The sequence below is a fragment of the Vombatus ursinus genome, unplaced genomic scaffold, assembly GCF_900497805.2.
Source record: "Vombatus ursinus unplaced genomic scaffold, bare-nosed wombat genome assembly UNPS02001287.1, whole genome shotgun sequence".
NCBI lineage: Eukaryota > Metazoa > Chordata > Mammalia > Diprotodontia > Vombatidae > Vombatus > Vombatus ursinus.
Genome location: NW_020941065.1, coordinates 5,541,857 through 5,563,859, shown reverse-complemented (window position 1 = coordinate 5,563,859; position 22,003 = coordinate 5,541,857). Strand labels below are relative to the sequence as shown.

Here is a 22,003-nt window from a genome sequence, read left to right as displayed (position 1 = left end):
TCCTCATTTTTAAAATGAGCTGGAGAAGGAAATGGCAAACCACTCTAGTATCTTTGCCAAGAAAACCCCAAATGGGGTCACAAAGAGTCAGACACAACTGAAAATGGCTGAACAACACAAATGCCCAATAAATGCTTATTTATTCATTTATTCATTCACTTATCCATTCATTTATTCATGCTGTGGAGGAGATTTCTGTTCAAGGTCAAGTTGTGTTGTATGGTCTCTGACGTTCCTCCCAGCTCTGAGATTCTATGACTCTGCCTGGTATACAGTAGGCACTTAATAAATGCTAGTTGACTGAGTGCTTCCATTTGACTTTAAACTGTTGTCCTAGGACCAATATAAATGGTTAAAAACAACAACTAGATAGAACAGAAGACATAATCTGGTACATTTCTCTTCTTGGTTTTTTCTTTCAAAACCAGCAAAGAAAACTTTAACAATATCCCTGACCTGGAGCTCAACCCGATCAGATCCAAAATCATCCGTGCCTTCTTTGACAACAGGTAAGAGCTCTTGGCTGGTTTATAAGGCTAATGGATTTTAATTCTTGTTGTCATCACTACCTTGCAATTATACAACCTTTCCCTTTTTTGTTTTCAAAGCATGTCCCAGCCCCACTAGATTCATCTTCCCCAAGTGAACAAGGGATAGCGTAAGAGGTGTTATTATTCCCACTTCATTTCTGAGGTTATCTCAGCAGGTACTTTGGGGATCCAATGTTATTCTATCTATCGAGATTTGCCCAGTATCATGATCATAGCTGATGATTACATAGCACTTCATATTGCTTGACTTGTTTCTTCCGAGGCTGAAAGATAACACAGGAGGGAACATAGAGGGCTGGGAGTCAGGAAGAGCTGAGTTCGAATCCTGCCTCAGGATTAACTGGCAACCAAGTAGTTGTATGACCTGAGCAAGTTAGCCACTCTTAGCCTCAGTTTCTTCATGTGTAAAATTGGGATGATAATAATAGCACCTACCTCCCAGGGTTACTGTGAGGACAAAATGAGCTAATGAATGTCAAGGTTCTGCAAACTTTAATACCTTATGCAGCATGTCCTCAAACTCTTAATGTAGTTTTAAGCTTTAATAGCTTTTAAGTCAAGATTTTTGGGACACTGTTTGAATGCTAGCTGTCATCTTATTTGGGCAGCTAGGTGGCACAGTGCATAGAGTGCCTCTGCCTGGAGTCAGAAAGACTTGAGTTCAAGTCCAGCCTGAGATACTTAATAGCTATGTGACCCTGGGCTAGTCACTTCATCCTGTTTGCCTCAGTTTCCTCATCTGTCAAATGAGCTGGAGAAGGAAATGGCAAAGCACTCCAGGATCTTTGTGAAGAAAACCCCAAATGGAGTCACAAAGAGTTGGACATGACTGGACAACAATAACAATCTCATTTGAGCCCTATAACAACCCTGTGAAGTAGGTACTACAAGTATTACCTTCCTTCTACAGGTGAGGAAACTGAGTCTCAGAGAGGTTGTGTCAGGTAAATTGTAGGAGAAGTTCTTTTTCAGGCATGAGTTGGACTAGGTCGGGGGACCTGGAACCCCCCAATCCATGAATAAATTTCAGGGCCTCCATGAACTTGGGGGAGATTTCTTTAAAATGGAGAAAAAGCTAGGAAGGAAAAAGGAGGACTGTGTTCCCATAGCGCCAAAGACCTGGGAAGGGCGTGTTTAATAGCGATAAGACTGGTGCTGAATAACCTGCTGGGTGGGGAGGAGGTCCTGGCAGAGTTAACCACTTTTAGGTCACGCCTAAGCCCAGCGGGTTTTTCACTTTAAGTGGGTCATGAGCCCCTCTGGCAGTCAGGGACCTTTTCTCAGAAAAATGTTCTCAACTGCATAAAATAAAATATTTACTGTTGCAGGGTACAAAGGAACCCAATTACTGCAAAATCAGTTACAGACTTCAGGCTAAGAACCCCTGTGGGGGTAAGGGGGAGAGACAAAAACAGATACAGACAGAGACAGAGAGAAAGTGGAGACAGGAAGGGGGAGAGAGAGACAGACAGACAGAGATACAGAGAGAGACATTGAGCGAGGGAGAGAGAGAAAGAGAGAGAGACAGAAAGAGAGAGGGGGGAGAAGGAGGAGGAGGAGGAGGAGAGGGAGAGACAGAAATGGGAAAGGGAAAAGAAGAGGGGGGGAGAGAGAGACAGAGATACAGAGAGATAGAGACAGAGAGAAAGGGTAAAGGGAAAGGGAGGGAGGGAAGAGACTGACAGAGATAGAGAGACAGAGAGAGAGAGACTTTGATGCAGAGAGAAGACAGAGACAAGGGGGAGAAGGAGAGAGAGAGGAGGAGGAGGAAGAGGAGAGAGAGAGAGAGAAAGATGCAGAGAGATGGAAACAGAGAGACATTGATGCAGAGAGAAAGACAGAGACAAGTGGGATAGAGGGAGACAGAGATACAGAGAGATGGAGACAGACATTGAGGCAGAGAGTGAGAAAGACAGAGACAGATACACAGAGACAAGGACGAAGAGAGGGGAAGACAGAGACAGAAAGACAAAGAGAATCCTCTCTGCATAATAATAACAGCTCACATGTATCTACAGATTTAGATAAACAGGGAGCTTTTACATAGATTGTCCTATTTGATCCATAAGCACTATTATTATCCCTATTTAACAGATGAGGGAACTGAGGCCCAAGCAATCATAGAAGTAACTGGGTTTTATACAGCACTTAAAGGTTGCAAAGCGTTGTACGTTTCCTTTGATGCTCACAACAACCCTGTGAGGCAGGCACTGTTATTATTCCCGTTTTATAGATGAGGAAACTGAGGCTAAGGAAAGGAAAGTGACCTGCCCAGGGTCACACAAATTAAGTGATTTGTCCAAGGCAGCAGAGTTGAGTTTCAATTATAGTTCATAGGATTATAAATTTAGGGCTGGGAAGGACCTTAGAAGCCACTTAATCACAGGATAATTAGAATCATAGATCCAATGTCCTTCAAAGCTATTGAGTCCAGGAAAATGAGACCCAGGTCACTCACATAACTCATAAGGCAAGATTTTCTTGACTCCCTATCCACCAAACCATACTACCTTTCAAACCCCAGATAGTAAGCATCTGATGTGGGATTTGAACCCCGGTCCTTTGGCTTCAGTACTAGTGTTCTTGTCCAATTCATATCTGGAAAGGAATTTCCAACTACAGCAACTCCCCACAAGTAGACAGTCGGTCTTTGCTTGAAGACTCTTAGTGAGAAAGAACCCACTGAGGCTGCCCACCCCACTGTGGGATGACTCTCATTGTTAGGAAACTTTTTCTGCCGTCAAATCCAAGTTAGCCAAGTTACAAAGATGTAACTTCCCCCATGACTCCGATTTCTGGTCTTTGGGGCCTATCAGAAGACTGAGGGCTCCTCATCTGGGTCTCTGTTTCTGGAGTTTGCCTGGGGCTTTGCATGACAGACCGCATCACCCTTGATGTCCCAGGCTCTAGTTGTGGCTCATTCTGGGCTCTGCCTTTCCCACCCCCTCATTTTCCCTGCCCCTGCCCCTTTTAGACACTTCATACTCTACTAGGAAAGGGCAAGGCAGCTGGATGGTCTAGTTGGTGCCTTGTTAGCTGCTCTGGCTTTAATTGGGAGAAGTCTAGAGGGAAGTATTTATTACTGAATTTTTCCAGGCTCCCCTCTCAGTCTCTTGTTAACATAAGAAAATCGTAGCTGATCTTAAGCTGGGCTATTTAAAGAGCCCCAGACTAGAAATCAGGAAACCTGGATCTGACACTGATTAGCTTCATAAACATGGCAGGCCACTTCTCTGGACTCAGTTTCCTCATCTGTAAAATGAGGTTGGACATCACCATCATTGTCGTCACCATCACCACCATCGCTTTACATGTTTTCTCATTTGAACCTCACAAAACAAGAGGGTTTGAACTGGATGGGCTCCCAGGTCCCTTCCCAGAGGTAGAGCTGTGATTCTGCCTTTTGAAGGGGGTGCTATTATCCCCATTTTATACATGAGGAGACTGAGGCTGAGAGAGGTTAAAATCTAGGCGTCTGACTATCGGGTGCCTGCTATACTTCAGGTATGATGTCATTGCATGAGTGACCTTGAGCCAGTACCTTCACCTCAATGGGCCTCAGTTTCCTTCTCTGTAAAATGAGGGAGGTGGACCAGATGACCTTGAACATCCCATCCAGCTCCAGATCCGTAATCATATGGTACCTCTTCTGGGGCTTCATTACCATATTGGGAGAGGGACTGGGGCTATGGAGTCCTGGGCATAGCATTTGATGTTGAACCCCATGGACATGCCAAGAGTAAGGTGGGTGGGAGACCTGGGGAACAGTAAGGACTTAGAGGGTACCCATTGTGAAAATTTGGGGGTTGATTTCATACAGCAGACAATACTAGATTTAGAAGGTGGAGGTGGGGGAGATCAGAACCTTTCAGTGGCCAGCTCTCTCCTCTAGCATGAAATAGATTCAACCTCCATATTGCTTCTTATTTCAGTTTGTTTATTTCCACATCACAAACACTCACCCTTGTTGAAAGCCCTGCACAGTCTGGCTGCCACCTACCTTTCCCCAGTAGGTGCGTAATCAAGGTTTGTTGAATGGAAATGAGGGCCGCGAGGTGGTTTCACATGAGGGGAGAGGAGCAAATGGAAAATAACAAATCAGGAGATTGGGAGGAATGGGAGAGCAAGAGACTCAAATACTTAATTAGTGCCAGAAACCAGGAGACCAGCTGCGGCTGCTTGGATAATATGCCACTTTTGCAACCTGCCTCATGGGGTTATTATGAGCATCAGGTTATTCATGCTGTCTCTCTCCTCCAGTTACCTCGAATGTTCTCAACTGGGCACCATCTTGTGTCCCCTGATAAAATACTCTTTCCTTAAAGGCAGGACGCTTGTTGTTTCTGCCTTGGCACACTCTGCACTCATCATGGCACGTTGTATATCATAAGCACTTAATTTCAGTAGCTTTTCAGCCATAACTGACTCATGGAGGATTCGAGTATGGAGGTAGCTTTGAACTCAGAGAGACTTCAGGCTTGGCACGTTATCCAGTGTACCACCTAACACGTAATGAGTATTTGTTAAGTTGAATTGGCATTTTGTAAACCTTAATATTGAAATGTCAGCTATTATAGAGTTTGAGGGAGAGGTCAGACAGGTGGGAGAACAACCAAGATATTGATCAGTCAATAAGCATTTAAATATTAAGGTCTGACATGCCACCCAGTGCAAGGAAGGGGAGAGTATCCTTGGAGTTTTTCCCTGGTAGTCCTTGGGTGTTCCATTGATAAAGCCTCTCTACGTTACTTTCTTAGCTCTGATAGTAGCTTCTCTTGTGTGTCATCATTAGATTAATTCCTTGAAACGTCACTGATAATGGGGCAGCTAGGTGGTGCCATAGTGTACAGAATGCTGGACCTAGAGTCATGAGTTCAAATCCAGCTTCAGACGCTTACTAGCCGGGTGACCCTGGGCAAGTCATTTCACCCTGTTTGCCTCAGTTTCATCATCTGTAAAATGAGCTGGAGAAGGAAATGGTAAACCTCTCCAGTATCTTTGCCAAGACAACTCCAAATGGGGTCGTGAAGAGACCTATCTATGACTGAGATGACATAACAACCACTGGTAATAATAATGCACACTTACATAGTACTTTAAGGTTTGAAAAAAATCACAGAACGGGAAGAAAGAATCTATACTGGTGACACCAGGGGCTGTAATTAGATTCTAGTATAAAGAAAGCATGGCATGGTGGGGAGAGTGCTGGGCTTGGAGCCAAGAAAAGTGGGTTCAGTTCCCTTCCTAGCCTTGGAAACTGGATGGTTCGCTTCACCTGGATGTGCCTCCGGCAACTGCCTAAGATTTAGGAAAGGAGGAAATAAGCGTTTATTAAGCACCTACTATGTGTCAAGCCCTGCACTTAGAGATTTTACAAATATCTCATTTGATGCTGTTTTTTCACATTTCATAAGTTGTGATTGCCTGTTGATGATCACAACAAACCTATTATTGTCTCCACTATATTATGTACTAGTGGTAGTAGTAGTAGTAGTCATAGTAGATTATACTCCATACTATTATTATGTCCATTTTATAGTTGAGGAAACTGAGGCAGGCAGAGATTAAGTGACTTGCCCAGAGTCACAAGCTAGTAAATGCCTGAGGCCAGGTTTTAATGCTACTAATCTTAAAGTCCATGCCTTTCTTAGATGGACACCCAAACTAGGGTTTGGGAGACAGTCTGGTGCATGTAGGGACAGTAGGTTTAGAAGCCAGCAGCCCACTCTAGAGGCAATCAGAGACACACAAGGATGGAAGGTTTCTATTTCTGTAGATCAAGTGGTTGCCCAGGGAGAGAAGATTACGGAAAGACAACACCCTGGGTTTGTTTGACCAAGAGCCAGCCCAGTGGGATTCAGATAGCATTATGTAAATATTTGAAGTATGGTAGCACCCAAAGAGGGAGAGAAGACTTATCCAGGGGGGATAAGAGAGAACCCCAAATATGGAAACTATTAAAGCAGCTGCTGTTTGCCCTACTTCCAACTGGGCAACATGGCGCGCTCTCTCTCTCTGTCTGTCTCTCTGTCTCTCTGTCTTTGTCTGTCTCTGTCTCTATGTCTCTGTCTCTCTGTCTCTGTCTCTCTCTGTCTCTCTGTATGTCTCTCTCTCTCTGTCTGTATGTCTGTCGTCTGTCTCTGTCTCTGTCTGTCTGTCTCTCTCTTTCTTCTCTCTCCACATCACACCCTTACTTGTAAGTGCTCTGCCCAAAAGGAATATAAAGCAACATTCTAAGGAGCTTCTGACCCCCTGGCCCCTGGGCAGAACTGTCCATGCCAAGAGAATTCGAGTTACATTTCTTATTTTTGACCAGCACATAGAGAGTGCCACTCATTGGCTTTTACTAGTTGTTGACAAAACCTTGGAAGGCCCATTTTTCAAAGTGTGGGCAAGGATTTCTAGGAAGGTGGTGGTCAGGGGACAGTTCCAAACAGCTGATTGTCAGCTGCAACTGTTTCTGGATGGGAGAGCAGGTCCTTTTCTCCTGTGTGTCTCCCTCCAGAGTTTAATTTCTGCATGGGAGGAAGAAAGGGAGGGAGTCCTGAACAGCTGTTTGGCATTGATGTTCATTTAGGGTGTTTGAGGGGCAGCACAATATGGCAGAAAGTATGTGGAATTCAGAGTCAGGGGACCAAAGCTCAAAACTGATCATCACTTTGTGACCTTAGGCAAATTATTTCACCATTTGTTGTTGAGCTGTTTTTCAGTCATGTCTGACTCTTTCCGACTCCATTTGGGGTTTTCTTGGCAAAGATACTGGAGTGAGTTGCCATTTCCTTATGCATCTCATTTTACAGATGAGGAAACTGAGGCAAATAGGGGTAAGTGACTTACCCAGGGTCACACAGTTACTAAGTGTCTAAGTCCAGATTTGAACTCAGGTCTTCCTGAGTTCAGTGCTCTATCCACTGTGCTCTCTCCCTAAATTCCTCATCCCTTCCACGTTCCAGAAAGAGCCACACAGACAGGATTACAATCTACCTTAACTTCCTTCAGCACCTTGTCTAGCTTTGGACCCACCTTCCAGTTCTGTCTTGTGTCCAACCTCAGTACTGCACCTTAAGCCTCCTCAGGAGTGTCTGGGAGCCAATGCATATACTGGGGAAATACAGGGGGCTATTTTTACATGGTGTATATTTAGTCTACATCTCAGCTGTAAGAACAGTGAGATTATTTTAAATAACATGTCAGGAGTGGGAGAAGCTTTATAATGCAGATGATTTAAGACATGGGACAACATTTGGGAGAAGTGCTGAAGGGAAGGTGCTTCCTGCAACATGCAGGGGAGACATCTCTTTCTCTCTCCTTCCTGGGAATTTACTCTTCGTTGGAGTCACCGTCTTGTTCCCAGCTCTGAGTCTTAGCTCTCCTTAGGGAAAGTCCCCTTGGAATGAGGAGATTTAGGGCTGGGAGGCACTTCAGAAGTCATCAAGCCCCACTCCCTTATTTTACAAGTAAGGAAACTGAGGCCCCAAGAAGCGACCTGCCCAAGAACAATTCAACTCTTATTACCTGGGTGACCTGGGACAAGTCATTTAACTTTGCATCATTTTTGACTTGAGAAACTTCTCTGGGCCTCAGTCTACTCAGCTGTCAAATGGGGATAATACTATGTCTAGTACCTACCTTGAAGGACTGTTGGGGTGATCAGATGAATACCTTATGAACTTTGATGTTCCAGATAAATGCCATCTATTTTTATGAGTTAGAAAACTGAACAGGCCAATCCTACAAGGATTAAAGATGGTGGACCACCGAGGGAGTGATATTGAAAGATTACCCCTTGCCAACTAGGAGCAACTACCTTCCCTTCCCATGATTAACAGTCTATTCAGTGTTGAGGTTATACCTCTCAAGCAGTGAAATAAACAGAACCAGGAGTCTTAACGCTCACCTCATGTGAATTGCTTCTTGTCCCAGGCAAGTGGGTAAGTGGCTTTTATCAAGGTTGATTTAACCCACTTTGAAAGTCAGCGTAGTGCATAGAGTGCTGGATCCAGAGTCACGAAGACTTATTTTCATTAATTCAAATCTGGCCTCGGACTCTTAGTAGCTGTGTGACCCTGGGCAAGTCACTTAACCCTGATTGCTTCAGTTTCCTCATCTGTCAAATGAGCTGGAGAAGGAAATGGCAAAGCACTCCAGTATTTTTGCTAAAAAAAAAACCCCAAAGAGGGTCACAAAGAGTCAGACACGACTGAAACGACTAAACAGGAACAACAAAGCCAGCTTAGAGGTTAGAAAATGCCACTCCAAGAGTTTCTTTAAAAGCCCTTGTCGCTACATCATAATCTAACAAAGAATGAGGTAAAAAATCAAGAAATCTGAGTCTTTGGCCTAGCACCACCACAAAAGAGCTGTGTGGTCCTGGGTAAATGATGTGACTATCCTTTGCCTCAGTTGCCCTATTGGTAAAATCCAAATGTCATTAGAATGCAGTGAGAAAGATTCATTTAATTAATAAATTAATTAAATAAATTTAATTAATTAGTTAAATATTAAATGAAGAAAAATTATTAGGAAAGGTAGCTTGCAGATGTTTTTCCTTGAACAGAGGTGGTCCAAATTTGTTTTTCCTCTCTCCCTAATTTCTTCTGGAGGAACCTCCGCAAAGCACCCAGTGGCTTGGCTGATGAGATTAACTTTGAGGATTTCCTGACCATAATGTCTTACTTCAGACCCATTGAGACCAACGTGGGTGAGGAGCAGCTGGAGCACTGCAGGAAGGAAAAGCTAAGATGTAAGTCTGATGGCAAGGTTGCCCACCTGTCCAATTGCCGAAGGGAAGCCCCAGACAGCTGGAGACTAGACAGTGTGCTCTCCCAACTTGGCCCTGGTGCTTCCCAAACCTTCATTCTACAACCAGTGATCAGAGCCAGAATTCGAACCCATGTCTAGTGTGCTTTCTACTGCACTGTATTATCAAGGGTCCTTGTATAGGGTGTCCCAAAAGTCTTAGTGCAGTTTCAGACTATTAAAGCTTAAAATGCCACAAAGACTTTTGGAACACCTTCTGTATGGAACAAAAGGGGAAAGCATTTTAATGAAGCACCTGCTGTGGGATATTATTATGGGACGACGCGAAGTTCTGGGTATACAAATAGAAAAAAAAAGGTAGTCCTTTATTTTAAGAAGCTTACATTCTAATGAGTGGAAACAACACCTAGGGGAGGGACCGGGTGCGAGGCAGATGGAAAGTCCTTAGGGAGCAGCAGCATTTACAGTCTAGTAACAAGACCCAGTTCTTGTTTGCCTACGGTGATGAGGTCACAATAGCAAGAAGATCCCATGAGGTAAATATAACACTCAAGTGAGTTATTGTTATTAATAAAGAAAGGTACTAATAAATGGGGCAGCTAGGTGGTGCAGTGGATAGAGCACTGGCCCTGGATTCAGGAGGACCTGAGTTCAAATCCGGCCTTAGACACATAACACTAGCTGTGTGACCCTGGGCAAGTCACTTAACCCCTTTGCCTAGCCCCCCTCCCAAAAAAAAGAGAGAGAGAGGTACAGAGGTACATGGCATCGTGGATTGAGATTCATAATTGGAGTCAAAAAGACCAGAGTTCAAATCTTGCTTTCAATACATATCAACCATGTGACTATGGACACTGAACCACTAACAACACCTCTTTTGAGTCCAGACATCCAACTAGTTATGAATCCCTCTGATTACATTAATGTTTAATCCATATCTATCTTCTCCATGGAAAGAATATGATATACTTTATCAAAAGCTTCATTAAAATCTGGGTAAAGTAGGTCACAACATTCTCCTCATCTTCTAGTCTAATAAACCTGTCGAAAATAGAAATGACATTGGCAAGAGGCATAACCTGTGCTTGATGAAACCAGGTTGGCTCACTGTAATCACTATTTTCTTTTCTAGCTGTTTGCCAACCATCCCTTTAATGATATGTTCTAGGATTTTCCCAGGAATAGAAGTCAAGTACACTGGCCTATAGTGCGGCAGGCTCTGTTCTCTTTCCTTTTCTGAAAATTAGGACATTCACTCTTCTTCAATCTTGTATTACCTTTCCCATCTTCCATGATCTTTCAGGTATCACTGATTGTGGCTCCTCAAGGGCAAGTCAAAAAGAGACTTTCTTATTTATCTAAAGTATCCAGTTAGTGTTAGATATTTTTGTTCTGTCATTCCAACATAAAGGTCATTCTTCTTGGGAGAGAAAACAGAAGCAAAACAGCTTCTTGAGAAGCTCTACCGCCTCTTCTGTCCATTATGATTATCCCATCCACCCCAAGGAAAGGTCTTGTCCCTTCCTTCATCAGTTTTCTTCTAATAGAGCTGAAAAGTCTTTTTTGTTGTCCTTAACTTCCCTCATTAGCCTGAGCTCATTTTGAGTTTTAGCACTTCCCACATTATTTTCAGAGGACCATGATACGTTCTTATATTCATCTTCTGTTACCTATCCTAGCCTCCATCTTATGTACATTTCTTTTTTTTAAATCTAAATTGGTTGAGGAGTTCCCTGCGCATCCACATTGGCGCCTTCAGACAAATTACATTTTTTCCTCCTCATTGGAATTGTTTTTCTTTGCATCTTCACAATTTGATTCATTTCTAATTTAATTTTTCAAGACTCAGTGTGCCAGTCTCATGCAGGCTAGAAATGTGGCAGCCACTTATGGGCCTGATTAAATTGCCGGTTGGCATGAGATCTTTGACCTGCTCTATTTCCAATCTGGGCCCTCCTTAGACAGTCTATTGATCCCCTGCTCTTGGGGGCTCTGCATCTTGGTGCCAGACTTAGTGAGGACGCTGGATTGGCTTGTAGGCCTACTGAGGCTCAGAACTCCCTAGCTCAGCAGATCCATCACCCTCTGAGATCTGGCTCAGTGCAATTTCTTTTCTGAGCACCTCCCATCCTTCCTGACTCCACCTCACCCCCCAGGCCAGTGCTATTTCTACTATTCCACGTTGCCTTTCTACATATAAATAGATAACAGACCTCTTATTTACATTATCTCAATTTACATTTTTCTGAACTATACAGAAACCATTAAATTTATTATGTTACTGCTTTAGTCAGTCAATAAACATTTATTAACACAGGCACTGTGCTAAGCTCTGGGGATCCAAAAAGAGGCAAAATACAGGCCCTGCCTTCAAGGAGCTTACCATCTAATGGGGGAGATAACAACAAACATAAATGTGCCAACAAGTTATATACAGGATAAACAGGAAATAATTTATTTTTTTTATTTTTTTAAATTATTTTGATTTATCAACAATCACTTCCATATGCTTTTGAGTTTAAAATTTTTCTCCACCTTCCTCCCCACCACCCTCCCCAAGATGGTGCACAATCTGATATAGGCTATACATATACATTCCTATTAAACATATTTTCACATTAGTGATGTAAACAGGAAATAATTTAGAGAGAGAAGACGCTAATATTAGGAGGGGGTGGGAAAGGCTTCCTGTAGAAGATGGGGTCGTAGTTGAGACTTATAGGAAGCCAAGGGGGTCAATAGTCAAAACAGTGGAGAGAGAACATTGCAGGCATGGGCTAGAGCCAGAGAAAATGCCTTAGTAAGAGTCACCAATATATGACTGCCCAAAAGCTATTACAGTCTCAGACTGCATGAACAGAACTACAGGCCCAGGATAAAAGGAGGGGATGGTCCCACCACGTTTTGGGCTATCAGACCACACGGGGAGCACTACATTCTGTTCTGGAGGCCACATTTTAAGAGGGATGTTGACAAACAGGGACACATCCAAAAGGGCCACCAGAGGATGGAGGAACTGAGAAGAATCATTCCTCTCGAGCTGGAAGAGATCTAGCTAGCCCAATCTTCCCATTTTACAGATGAGGAAATGAAGGCCAGGGAGAATATGACCTAAGATCACACAGGTGGTAATTGTGAGTGATGGGATTTGAACCCAAGATTTCTAAATCCAGAGTTGGTATTCTTTTCTCTAAGTCACATGGCTGTCTTTACTGTCTTCAAATATGTAAAAGCTATGAAATTAAATTATTCTGCTTGGCCCCAGAGGGCAGAATTAGGACCAAAGGATAGGAGTTACAGGGAAGCAAATTTAGTCAAATGAGGCGACCTCTTTAAGGATTAGCTGTTCAAAAATGGAAAATGTTGCTTCATGAGATAAAGGTTTCCCCATCAGTGGATATATGTAAGCAGAAGTGGGACAGCCACTTATTGGGGATATTATAGACAGGATTCATGCATCAAGTGAAGGTAGGATTAGGTCACTTTCCATTCCCAAAATTTTATGATTCCAAATGAACTAGATTAGACTGATTTTATATAGTTCTAGAAGTAGCTAGGGTGGCTCAGTGGCTAGAGCATCAGTTGTACAGTCAGAAAGACCTGAGTTCAAATCCAGTCACAGACTGATGTGTGACTCTGGGCAAGTCACTTTACCCCGTTTGCCTCAGTTTTCTCATTTGTAAAATGATCGAGGGAAGGAAATGGCAAACCACTCCAGTATCTCTACCAAGAAAAGTCAGACACTACTAGCTGTGTGACCCTGGGCAAGTCACTTAACCCCATTGTTTAGCACCCCCCCCCAAAAAAAATCAGACATGACAAAAATGAATGAACAGCAACAAATATAATTCCAGAGGACAGAATAAGTGGATATAACAGGAAGGCTGACTTTACCTGAACCTACAGAAGAATAACCTAATAATCAGAACATGCAGTGATGGAAAGGCCTGCCTTGTGGGGTGGTGACTTTCATAGCTGCAGAGGATTTAGGCAAATGTAGGCAAAGGAGTTAAGGACAATGCCAGCCAGAGTCCCCAGTGCCGTCCTCTTTGACAAATACTTGTAATGGACAGATGACAATGCAAATAATCCAGAGGTGGCCACACCATAATGTACCACAATCCATTTCTATAGTGAGTTTTAGCTTTCCGATTTGGCTTTTTGGTTTTCTTTCTTTTAGTTGGGTTGATTTTAGAAGATGAGGGAAGGCTGCTAGTTCAAGAGTCAAGCGAGAGAGATTGGGGACATAGCTCTTTTCTGACTTCTTCTGTGTGGACCTGATGCTCTGGGAGCTAGCCCAGTAAATAAAAGTATTTATATTTCCACACCCAGACAGGAAGTCTTGACGTGACTGAATTTCTCTCTCTCTCTCTCTCTCTCTCTCTCTCTCTCTCCCTCTCCCTCTCTCCCTCCTCCTCACTTCCTCCCTTCCATTCTCTCCCACCTCTCTCCATCTCTCTCTCTCTCTCTCTCTCTCTCTCTCTCTCTCTCTCTCTCTCTCCTTCCCTAGTTCTCTTTCACATGTACGACTCTGACAGCGATGGACGGATCACCTTGGAAGAATATCGAAATGTAAAGTATGCTCCCCACCTTGGCCCTCCCCTTGCCTTTCAGGAGGCCTCTGCACACTGACTCAGATGTCACTCAGATCTATCTCTGCCTTGGTAGGTGGTAGAGGAACTGCTTTCCGGAAACCCCCACATTGAAAAGGAGTCAGCCAGATCTATTGCTGATGGAGCCATGATGGAGGCTGCCAGTGTCTGTGTGGGACAAATGGTGAGCTTTCCTGGGGCAAGAAGATGGGGGTTCAGCTCAGACTATCAGGGTCTGGCAGGGCTTGGCATTAGGTCTGGGTTCTATTTGTAGTTCAGAAAGGGAAGGAAGGAATGAAAAAGGAAAAGAAGGAGGGAAGGAAGGGAAAGAAAGTTGGAAAGAAGGAAAGAAAGTGGGAAAGAAGGAAGGAAGAGAAAGAAAGTGGGAAAGAAGAGAAAGAAAGAAAGAAGGAAGGAAGGAAAGAGGGAGGGTGGGAGGGAAGAAAGGAGGGAGGGAGGGAAGGAAGGAGGGAGGAAGGGAAGGGAAGGAAGGAAGGAAGGAAGGAAGGAAGGAAGGAAGGAAGGAAGGAAGGAAAGAAGGAAGGAGGGAGCTCCTATTCTAATAGGGGAAATAAAACAGAGGAGGTTTCATCAATGGAGACCTATGAGCAGGGACTATGACTCCTGGTAGGGAATGATAAAGGATGATGGAGAAGGGATTCTTGTTCAGGTAAAGGTGGGTTGCGTGTTGTGGTTTTGTGTGTGTGTGTGTGTGTGTGTGTGTGTGTGTGTGTGTGTGTGTGGTTTGTCCTTCATTCTCGAAAGGGACCATGACATCAGGGAGATGATGACATGACTTGCAATTGACTTTGATTTGAGTGAGGGAGGGCTGCAGGGTGGGACCGAGTGGCTTTTGCTGTCCCGTCCAACTCTGAGGTTTTGTTCCCACACTTGAACAAGCACTGGAGAGTGCTCAGAGGGAGGGCGATGTTGATGATGGAGAAGGAGCTGGGAAACTTTGTGAAAAACACAGAGAGAGAGGACCCAGGCTCTGGTGAGTCAGGTTTTCCAAAACCCTCTCCCTGTGTAGAGTGGGACCAGCTCCTGGCATATGGCAAAATGGAGCAAGCTTACCTTTCAGAGCTCTAGCTACAAAAAGACTTTAACTCTGTCCGGCTTCTTCCTTCCTGGGTAATGACTAAATGATTTTAAGATGTCTGAGTATCACAGTTCTGATAGGGGCAGCTACAGGCGCCATCGTGCATAGAGCGCTGGCCTGACATCAAGAAGATTTGTCTCCCTGAGTTCAAATTCGGCCTCAGACACTTACTAGCTGTGTGACCCTGGGCAAGTCACTTCACCCTGTTTGCCTCAGTTTCCTCATCTGCAAAATGAGCTGGAGAAGGAAATGGCAAACCGCTCCAGTGTCTTTGCTAAGAATAGGCCAAATGGGGTCGTGAGGAGTCAGACACAACTGAACAGCTTTAATAATGATAATAAATAACTAGCATTTATATTATGCATTAAGGTTTTGAAGAATACTTTACAGTTATTTTGTTTGATCCTCACAACAACCCTGGAAGGTAGGTGCCTTTTTTGTGTGTGAGTAGGGCAATTGGGGTTAAGTGACTTGCCCAGGGTCACACAGCTAGTAAGTGTCAAGTGTCCGAGGCCAGATTTGAACTCAGGTCCTTCTGACTCCAGGGCTGGTTCTCTATTCACTGTGCCACCTAGCTGCCCCAGTAGGTGTTTTATTATCCCCTTTCTACAGAAGAGGGAAATGAGGCAGTCAGAGGTTAAGTGACTTACCTAGGGTCAGACAGCTAGTAAGTGTCTGAGGTCTTTCTGACTCCAGGCCCAATGTTCTCTCCACTGGGCCAACTAATGGCCTTTAGCTGTATTCTCCCATGTCCTATTTATTTAAGGGGGGAGAGAAGAAAGCCTCAGTGTCAGCCATGGAGCTCACTCTGATCTGTGGTGATTTTGTCCTGGGTTCAAGTGTCCATCCTAACCACGGCCGGTCATCTGAAGACTGAAAGACTAGCCAATGAAGTTTGGTTGTTACCCTTAAGCACAGTAAAAAGGTGAGATCTTGGGGCAGCTAGGTGGTACAGTGCATAGAGCACTGGCCCTAGAGTCAGGAGGACCTGAGTTCAAATCCAGCCTCAGACACACAACACTCACTAGCTGTGTGACTCTGGGCAAGTCACTTAACCCCAATTGCCTCACAAACAAAATGAAAAAGCAAAACAAACAAACAAAAAATCCAAATATGTTTGGTCATTTTAGGGGCAGCTAGGTGGTGCAGTAGATAGAGCACCAGCCCTGGGGTCAGGAGGACCTGAGTTCAAATCTGGCCTCAGACACTTGACACTAGCTGTGTGACCCTGGGCAAGTCACTTAACCACATTGCCTACCCCCCCCCCCAAAAAAAGATGAGATCTTCACATTGGTAGCTTGAGTCACGAAATGTTTGTCTTCCTTGTGGCATCCTGAGTGGAGTGGAGAGGTCTTTCAGCTGATGAAAAGCTTTTGTGTCTTCTAATTAATTACTGAAACTGGTAGACAGATTGCCAGCTGCAACACATGATCTCAGGCACTGGGGCTGTCCCTGGAGAGGGAGGCTTGGGGTCATTTTATTTACTCGTCTTTTTCAGGCTGGTCTTTTGGTCCTAAGGGAGACTTCTGGCTAGGTGGAAATCTGGTACATTCAGCAAATTAAATGACAGAAGCACGGAGGCCCACAGCGCTGGTCACAAGGGCCCGGGATGCCCGGCTAGCTTCCATACTGGGCCAAACTCCCATTTGATTTAATTATACTTTCCCTCCTTAAATTACTCCCAATCCTACTTCAGTTTCAATTGGCGACAGCATTCTTAATTTCCCATAGTAAAATTGTTGGCAGCTGCTGAACAACATAAAATCCACACACACATTTTAGTAGCTGCTGAACTGATTCGTGTGTGTGTGTGTGTGTGTGTGTGTTCTCTGTGCATTTTCCCAATATTGCTTCCTCTTCGCTAAGGTCATCCGCTCCAATGCCTCATCATGGCATGGTGACCCTGGGTACCTGAAAGCTATGCCAGGGAACACACGTTTTGGCAGATCGTAGCCAAGCTTGGAAAGGCTTCAAGTGAGGGGCTAACAATGGACTGTACATCTGGAGACATGACAGGTCATAAAATCATTAGGCAAATTCAAAACTTATGCAATGGCGAGACCCAAAGTAGAGTAGGCAGCCAAGTGACCCAATGGATAGAGTGCTGGACAGTTACTAGCTGTGATCCTGGGGAAGTTGCCTGACTTCTGTTTGCCTCAGTTTCTTCATCTGTAAAATGGTATAATAATAGCACCTGCCTGCCAGGGTTGTTGTGAGGATTGAATGAGGGAATATTTGTAAAGTACTTTAAAGCCCTACATACATAGTTGCTGTTGTGGTGGGGGTTGTTACTCAATGATTAGCCATCGTTGAAGGGCAGAATGCCCCAAACATCTGTCTTTAACCTTATGTTGTTCAACCATCTTATCAATGGCTGGGGTAAAGACACAGATGACACGTTTATCAAAACTGCAGATAATACAAAGCAGGAAGGCTCAGTGAATGCCTTGTATGATAGTATCCAAAGACATCTTAATGGGTTAGAAATATGGTCCATAATTAAGATGATGAAATCTAATTTGTGAAGTCTTTCATTCAGGGTCAAAAAAAATCACCTTCAAAATTACAAGATGGAGGAAAACATGACTGGAAGCTCCTTTGAAAAAGATGTGGGATCTTTCAATGACTGCAAACCCAGTAGGCGTCAACAGTGTGAGATGGTAGCCTTGGTATCTTGGGTTGATTTAAGAGAGGGATAGCATCCAGGACTAGAGGGGTGATAGCCCCATTCAGGAATGACTCAGCACTGGTCAGATCACATGTGGAGTATTGTGTTCATTTTGGGGGCACCATATTTTAAGCGACCTTGAGAACCTGCATCACATCCAGAAGAGACCAACCAGGACAGTGACATCCTGCCAAGACCATGGTGATCTGAGGTTTTGCTGAAGAGAACACGGAGAAGACTTAGGGGGGAAATGGAAGCCTTCTTCCAGTATCTGAAGGGTTATTCTAAGGAAGAGACCCCAGAGAATGGAACCAGGAACAATGGGTGGAAATGACAGAGGCAGATTTAGGCATGATGCAAAGGGAACTGGGTTCTCCCTCATTGAAGGTCTTCAAGCAAAGGCTGGGTGATTGATGGATGGGATATGTTGCAAAAATTCCTGCTCAGGTGTAGGAGGTAATGGATGCTCTCCAAGGTCCCTATGAATCTTTTGTCTGAGAACTACTGTAGTTGATTTCAGGGAGGCTCAACACAAGTTGGCGACATGGTTATGGTTATTTTGGCCACAGCAGCTCACAGGGATGGACCATGAATGCAGTTGTAATCTCCTTGGTGGAGGGATTTCCCATCCTGGCCTGCAGGGTGGCAACAAGCATTTGCTATATGCCAAGCACTGTGCTAAGTGCTGGGAATGCAAATACAAACAAGAGAAAGCCATTCCTGCCTTCAAGGGGCTTACATTCCAATGGGGAAAACCAACACATAAAAGGAAGCTGCCGTACCAACAGAATCATGGATCCATGAAGTCTTTATGTGCATCCTCATCTGCATCACGTTCCAAGGAGCTTGGCAAGCACAAACCTATACCCCATAGAAGGCAAATGCCACAGAAAAGGTTTCCATGAGAGATGAATGTTGCCTCTAGTTAACATGTATATACGTGTATGTATGTGCATTAAGTATTTTATGTAAATGCAAGCACACAGTAGGATTTGTGAGACTACAGAGCAAGGGGAGGGGACAGACATAGCTCTGAACGACCTGGGCCTCTCCGACAGAATTCTTTGGGAATAGGATGTTCTGAATATTAATGGACAGGTTGGCCTTGGAGTCAAGAAGATCTGGGTTCAGATTTTGCCTCTGACACCTGATCAGTTGTGGGACACGTGAGAAAGTCAGTTCAACTCTCAGTGCCCTGGGTGAGTTTCTAAAGCGAAACTGAGGGTCTGCCTCAGTGGAAGTCCATGTCAGGAGCGCCCCCCCAGAAATGAAATGACAGATCCAGAACCTCTCCTCCTCAGTCCTGTCTCTACATGCACACACACATACGTGTACATACACACATGCACAAACACATGCAATCCACAACACACATGTATACAACACATGTATATACAAATAAGTGTACCCACGTACACATGATGCACACGTGTATATGACACAGTGACATATATACAAATGCACACACATATAAAAACATATACACATACTCACGCACACACACTAACAATGCACCCATGTATGCACAAATGCACACATATAGACACACAGAAACAAATGCATATATATGCAAACACATGTGCGTACAAACGTAGTTACATGCACATGGATATACACACAAACACACATGCACATTTGTTGTTTAGTCATTTCAGTTGGGTCCTACACCTTGTGACCTCATTTGGGGTTTTCTTGGCAAAGATACTGGAGAGATTTGCCCTTTCTTTTTCCAGCTCATTTTACAGATGAAGAGACTGAGGCAAGCAGGATGAAGTGACCATATATATGTATATGACATATGCATGTACATATATGCAAATATATCCATACACACACACACTCACAAAGGGCTCCTCTGTGAAATGAAATCTCTCTGCTGGCTCACCGTCAGCTGGACCATATGTCCAGTTGAGTCATTTTCTTCCCCTTTCTCGTCAACTCTTCCCCTCAGCAGAGGCCCAGCCTAGTTTCCTTGGAATCTGGTGGTGGGGAAGGAACTCTGTGTCCCTTTGGCTCTACCACCCCCTTCTGTCCTCAGAGACTCCTGATGTGAGGGTGTGAAGGACAGGAGGGCAGACTGGGCTGGGTATGGACAGGCGGGCTTTGTCATCCCTGCCTCTCCCCAAGGGCTCTCCCCAGTGTCTGCTCACTTTTTGTTTGTTTTATCCCTAGCAACCGGATCAAGTGTACGAGGGAATCACCTTTGATGACTTTCTAAAGGTGGGTGCTACTGGAGGAGAGGAGGCCCACGTTTGGGGAGCCCTAGGGCTACAAGGAAGGGGGTTCCGAATTACAGCCTGTGGCTGGTATTCTTATCTGTGATTGTCCTCTCTGCCTTCTGGGGTGTGGGAGGGAGGGAGACCCCGAAGCCCTGGTGCCTATGAAGCTGGAACCTCCCCCCATCTCTGGCCTCCTGGCTGCCCTGGTACCAGGTCTGATGTGGTCAGAGAAGTGGTCACTTGAAAGGTCGAAAAGTGCTCAGGTCAGAAATGCTCAGCAGCTGTCTGCCCTTCACATGGCCATCCTCTCTATTTATAGTTGGGGTCCAATGGGAGAAAAGGGAGCCAGAGAAAATGTGAAGGGGAGGAGGGGAGGAGAGACAGAGACAGAGAGACAAATAGGGAGGGAGACAGAGACAGAGAAGTCTGAAGGACAGAATACTTGATTAGAATTCAACTCAGCTGAGGTTCTAGCCCCAGTCAGGTATTTGGCCTGCACTCACCTTTCCAGGGCCTCACTGTCTTACTTTGTAAAAACAATATAGTCTTTACCCTTTCCCAGATGTATTATAAAGACAAGGAAGGTGGTCATTATGAAAGTGTTTGCTCTGCCTCAGGGAAAGAGGAGCTGTAGGTCATTAATTATTAATCACAGAGTCCTAAGCCTAGAGCCTCAACTCAACGCTTAATAACTTGCATTTTGTGTTATAATATAATCTTGATAATCTTGAAAAAAAGAGGTAGGAGACAAGCATTTATTAAGCATCTGTTAGGTTCCAAGTATTGTCTTTACAAACATTATTTCATTTGATCCTCACAACAACCCCGGGAGGTGGGTGCTATCATTATCATCCCATTTTACAGATGAGGAAACTAAGGTAGGTAAAGGTGATGTGACTTACCTGGCATCACACAGCTGATAAGTGTCTGGGATCAGATTTGAACTCAGGTCTTTCTAACTCCAGGCCCAGCACTCTATCTCCTGTACTTCCTAAGAAGCCTCTAGGCTAGAAAAGAACATGAATGCCGTTGCCAAAATTAACCGCTATGAAAATAGAATGAGTTTTCTAACCCCCACTCCCAGATTGATATCTATGGTATAGACATAAGTGACCGATTGTCATTAGTCACTTTTTACCTGCTCAGAGATTTTCAGACCCGGATGAGGGTCAGAGCTGTAGGGAGACGGATGAAAATATGGACCAGTCAGCAGGAAATGAACAGCTTCCCTGAAGGAGTCTTAGCAATGTCTCTTTATTATTATTATTATTTTATTTTTAACATGTGCTTTTAAAACTTTGGGTTATAAATTTTCTCCCTTCCTCCCTCCCCACCCACCCTCCTTGCAATGTCTCTTTAATGGTGCCCTCTCATCCCGTTCCAGATCTGGCAGGGGATAGACATAGAGACCAAGATGCACGTCCGCTTCCTCAATATGGAGACCATTGCCCTTTGCCACTGACCTCTGCCTGCCTCCTCTGCAAAGGGCGAAGATGCCGATGGTGCCCTGGAGCAGCTCATCAAGGCTGCTGGTACCAAATGAATGTGGTTTTTTTTGCTACTGACGTGTCTACGATCAACTTGCTAATGTGCTTCTATTGTTTTCCTGTACAGAATGGATGGTGTGTGAGACTTGACTGACTTTTTATCTCTAATAAATTAGGTTTTGTTAATGAATGTGGCCTCTGTGTCTGTTCACAGAATAATGGAATCTAAGAATTAGAAGAGTCCTCAGAGGTCACTTAGCCCCAACCAGTTTGGCACACATCTTTCTTCAAGTCCATGCCAAGTCCCTTGCAAGCATTAAGGTTAACAAGACATTGGATAAAGGACTGGTATTCTTGAATCTGACAAAACAAAGCGGGGTTCATACTCAAGCTCCTTAACCATTAGGAAAACTTTGCACCTCCTTTCAGAATCCTTCAAGCAACCTTCTCCCCTGGTGGATCCCACACTAATACAATCATCTGAACTAAGTAGTAATCAAGGGAGGCTGCTAGGTGGTTCAGTGGATAGAATGCTGGACCTAGAGTCAGGAAGACCTGAGTTCAAATCCAGCCTCAGACACTCTAGCTATATGACCCAGGGCAAGTCACTTAATCCTGTTTGTCTTA

General features: G+C 44.3%; 1 protein-coding gene across 2 annotated transcripts in view; it reads left to right on the top strand.

Annotated features, from left to right (window-relative positions):
* The window catches only part of TESC (tescalcin), a 60,066-nt gene extending 38,500 nt beyond the window's left edge, over positions 1 to 21,566 (top strand). Inside the window, exons 3-8 of one of the 2 annotated variants that reach the window (XM_027864747.1) lie at positions 429 to 509; positions 9,155 to 9,294; positions 13,822 to 13,883; positions 13,980 to 14,087; positions 19,843 to 19,890; positions 21,274 to 21,566. In XM_027864747.1, the coding sequence (XP_027720548.1) occupies positions 429 to 509; positions 9,155 to 9,294; positions 13,822 to 13,883; positions 13,980 to 14,087; positions 19,843 to 19,890; positions 21,274 to 21,351 (517 nt within the window). In that variant the 3' untranslated portion in view covers positions 21,352 to 21,566. The remainder of the gene's footprint in view (positions 1 to 428; positions 510 to 9,154; positions 9,295 to 13,821; positions 13,884 to 13,979; positions 14,088 to 19,842; positions 19,891 to 21,273) is intronic. The other variant, XM_027864754.1, reaches the window with a different exon arrangement.
* Positions 21,567 to 22,003: the final 437 nt, after the last annotated feature.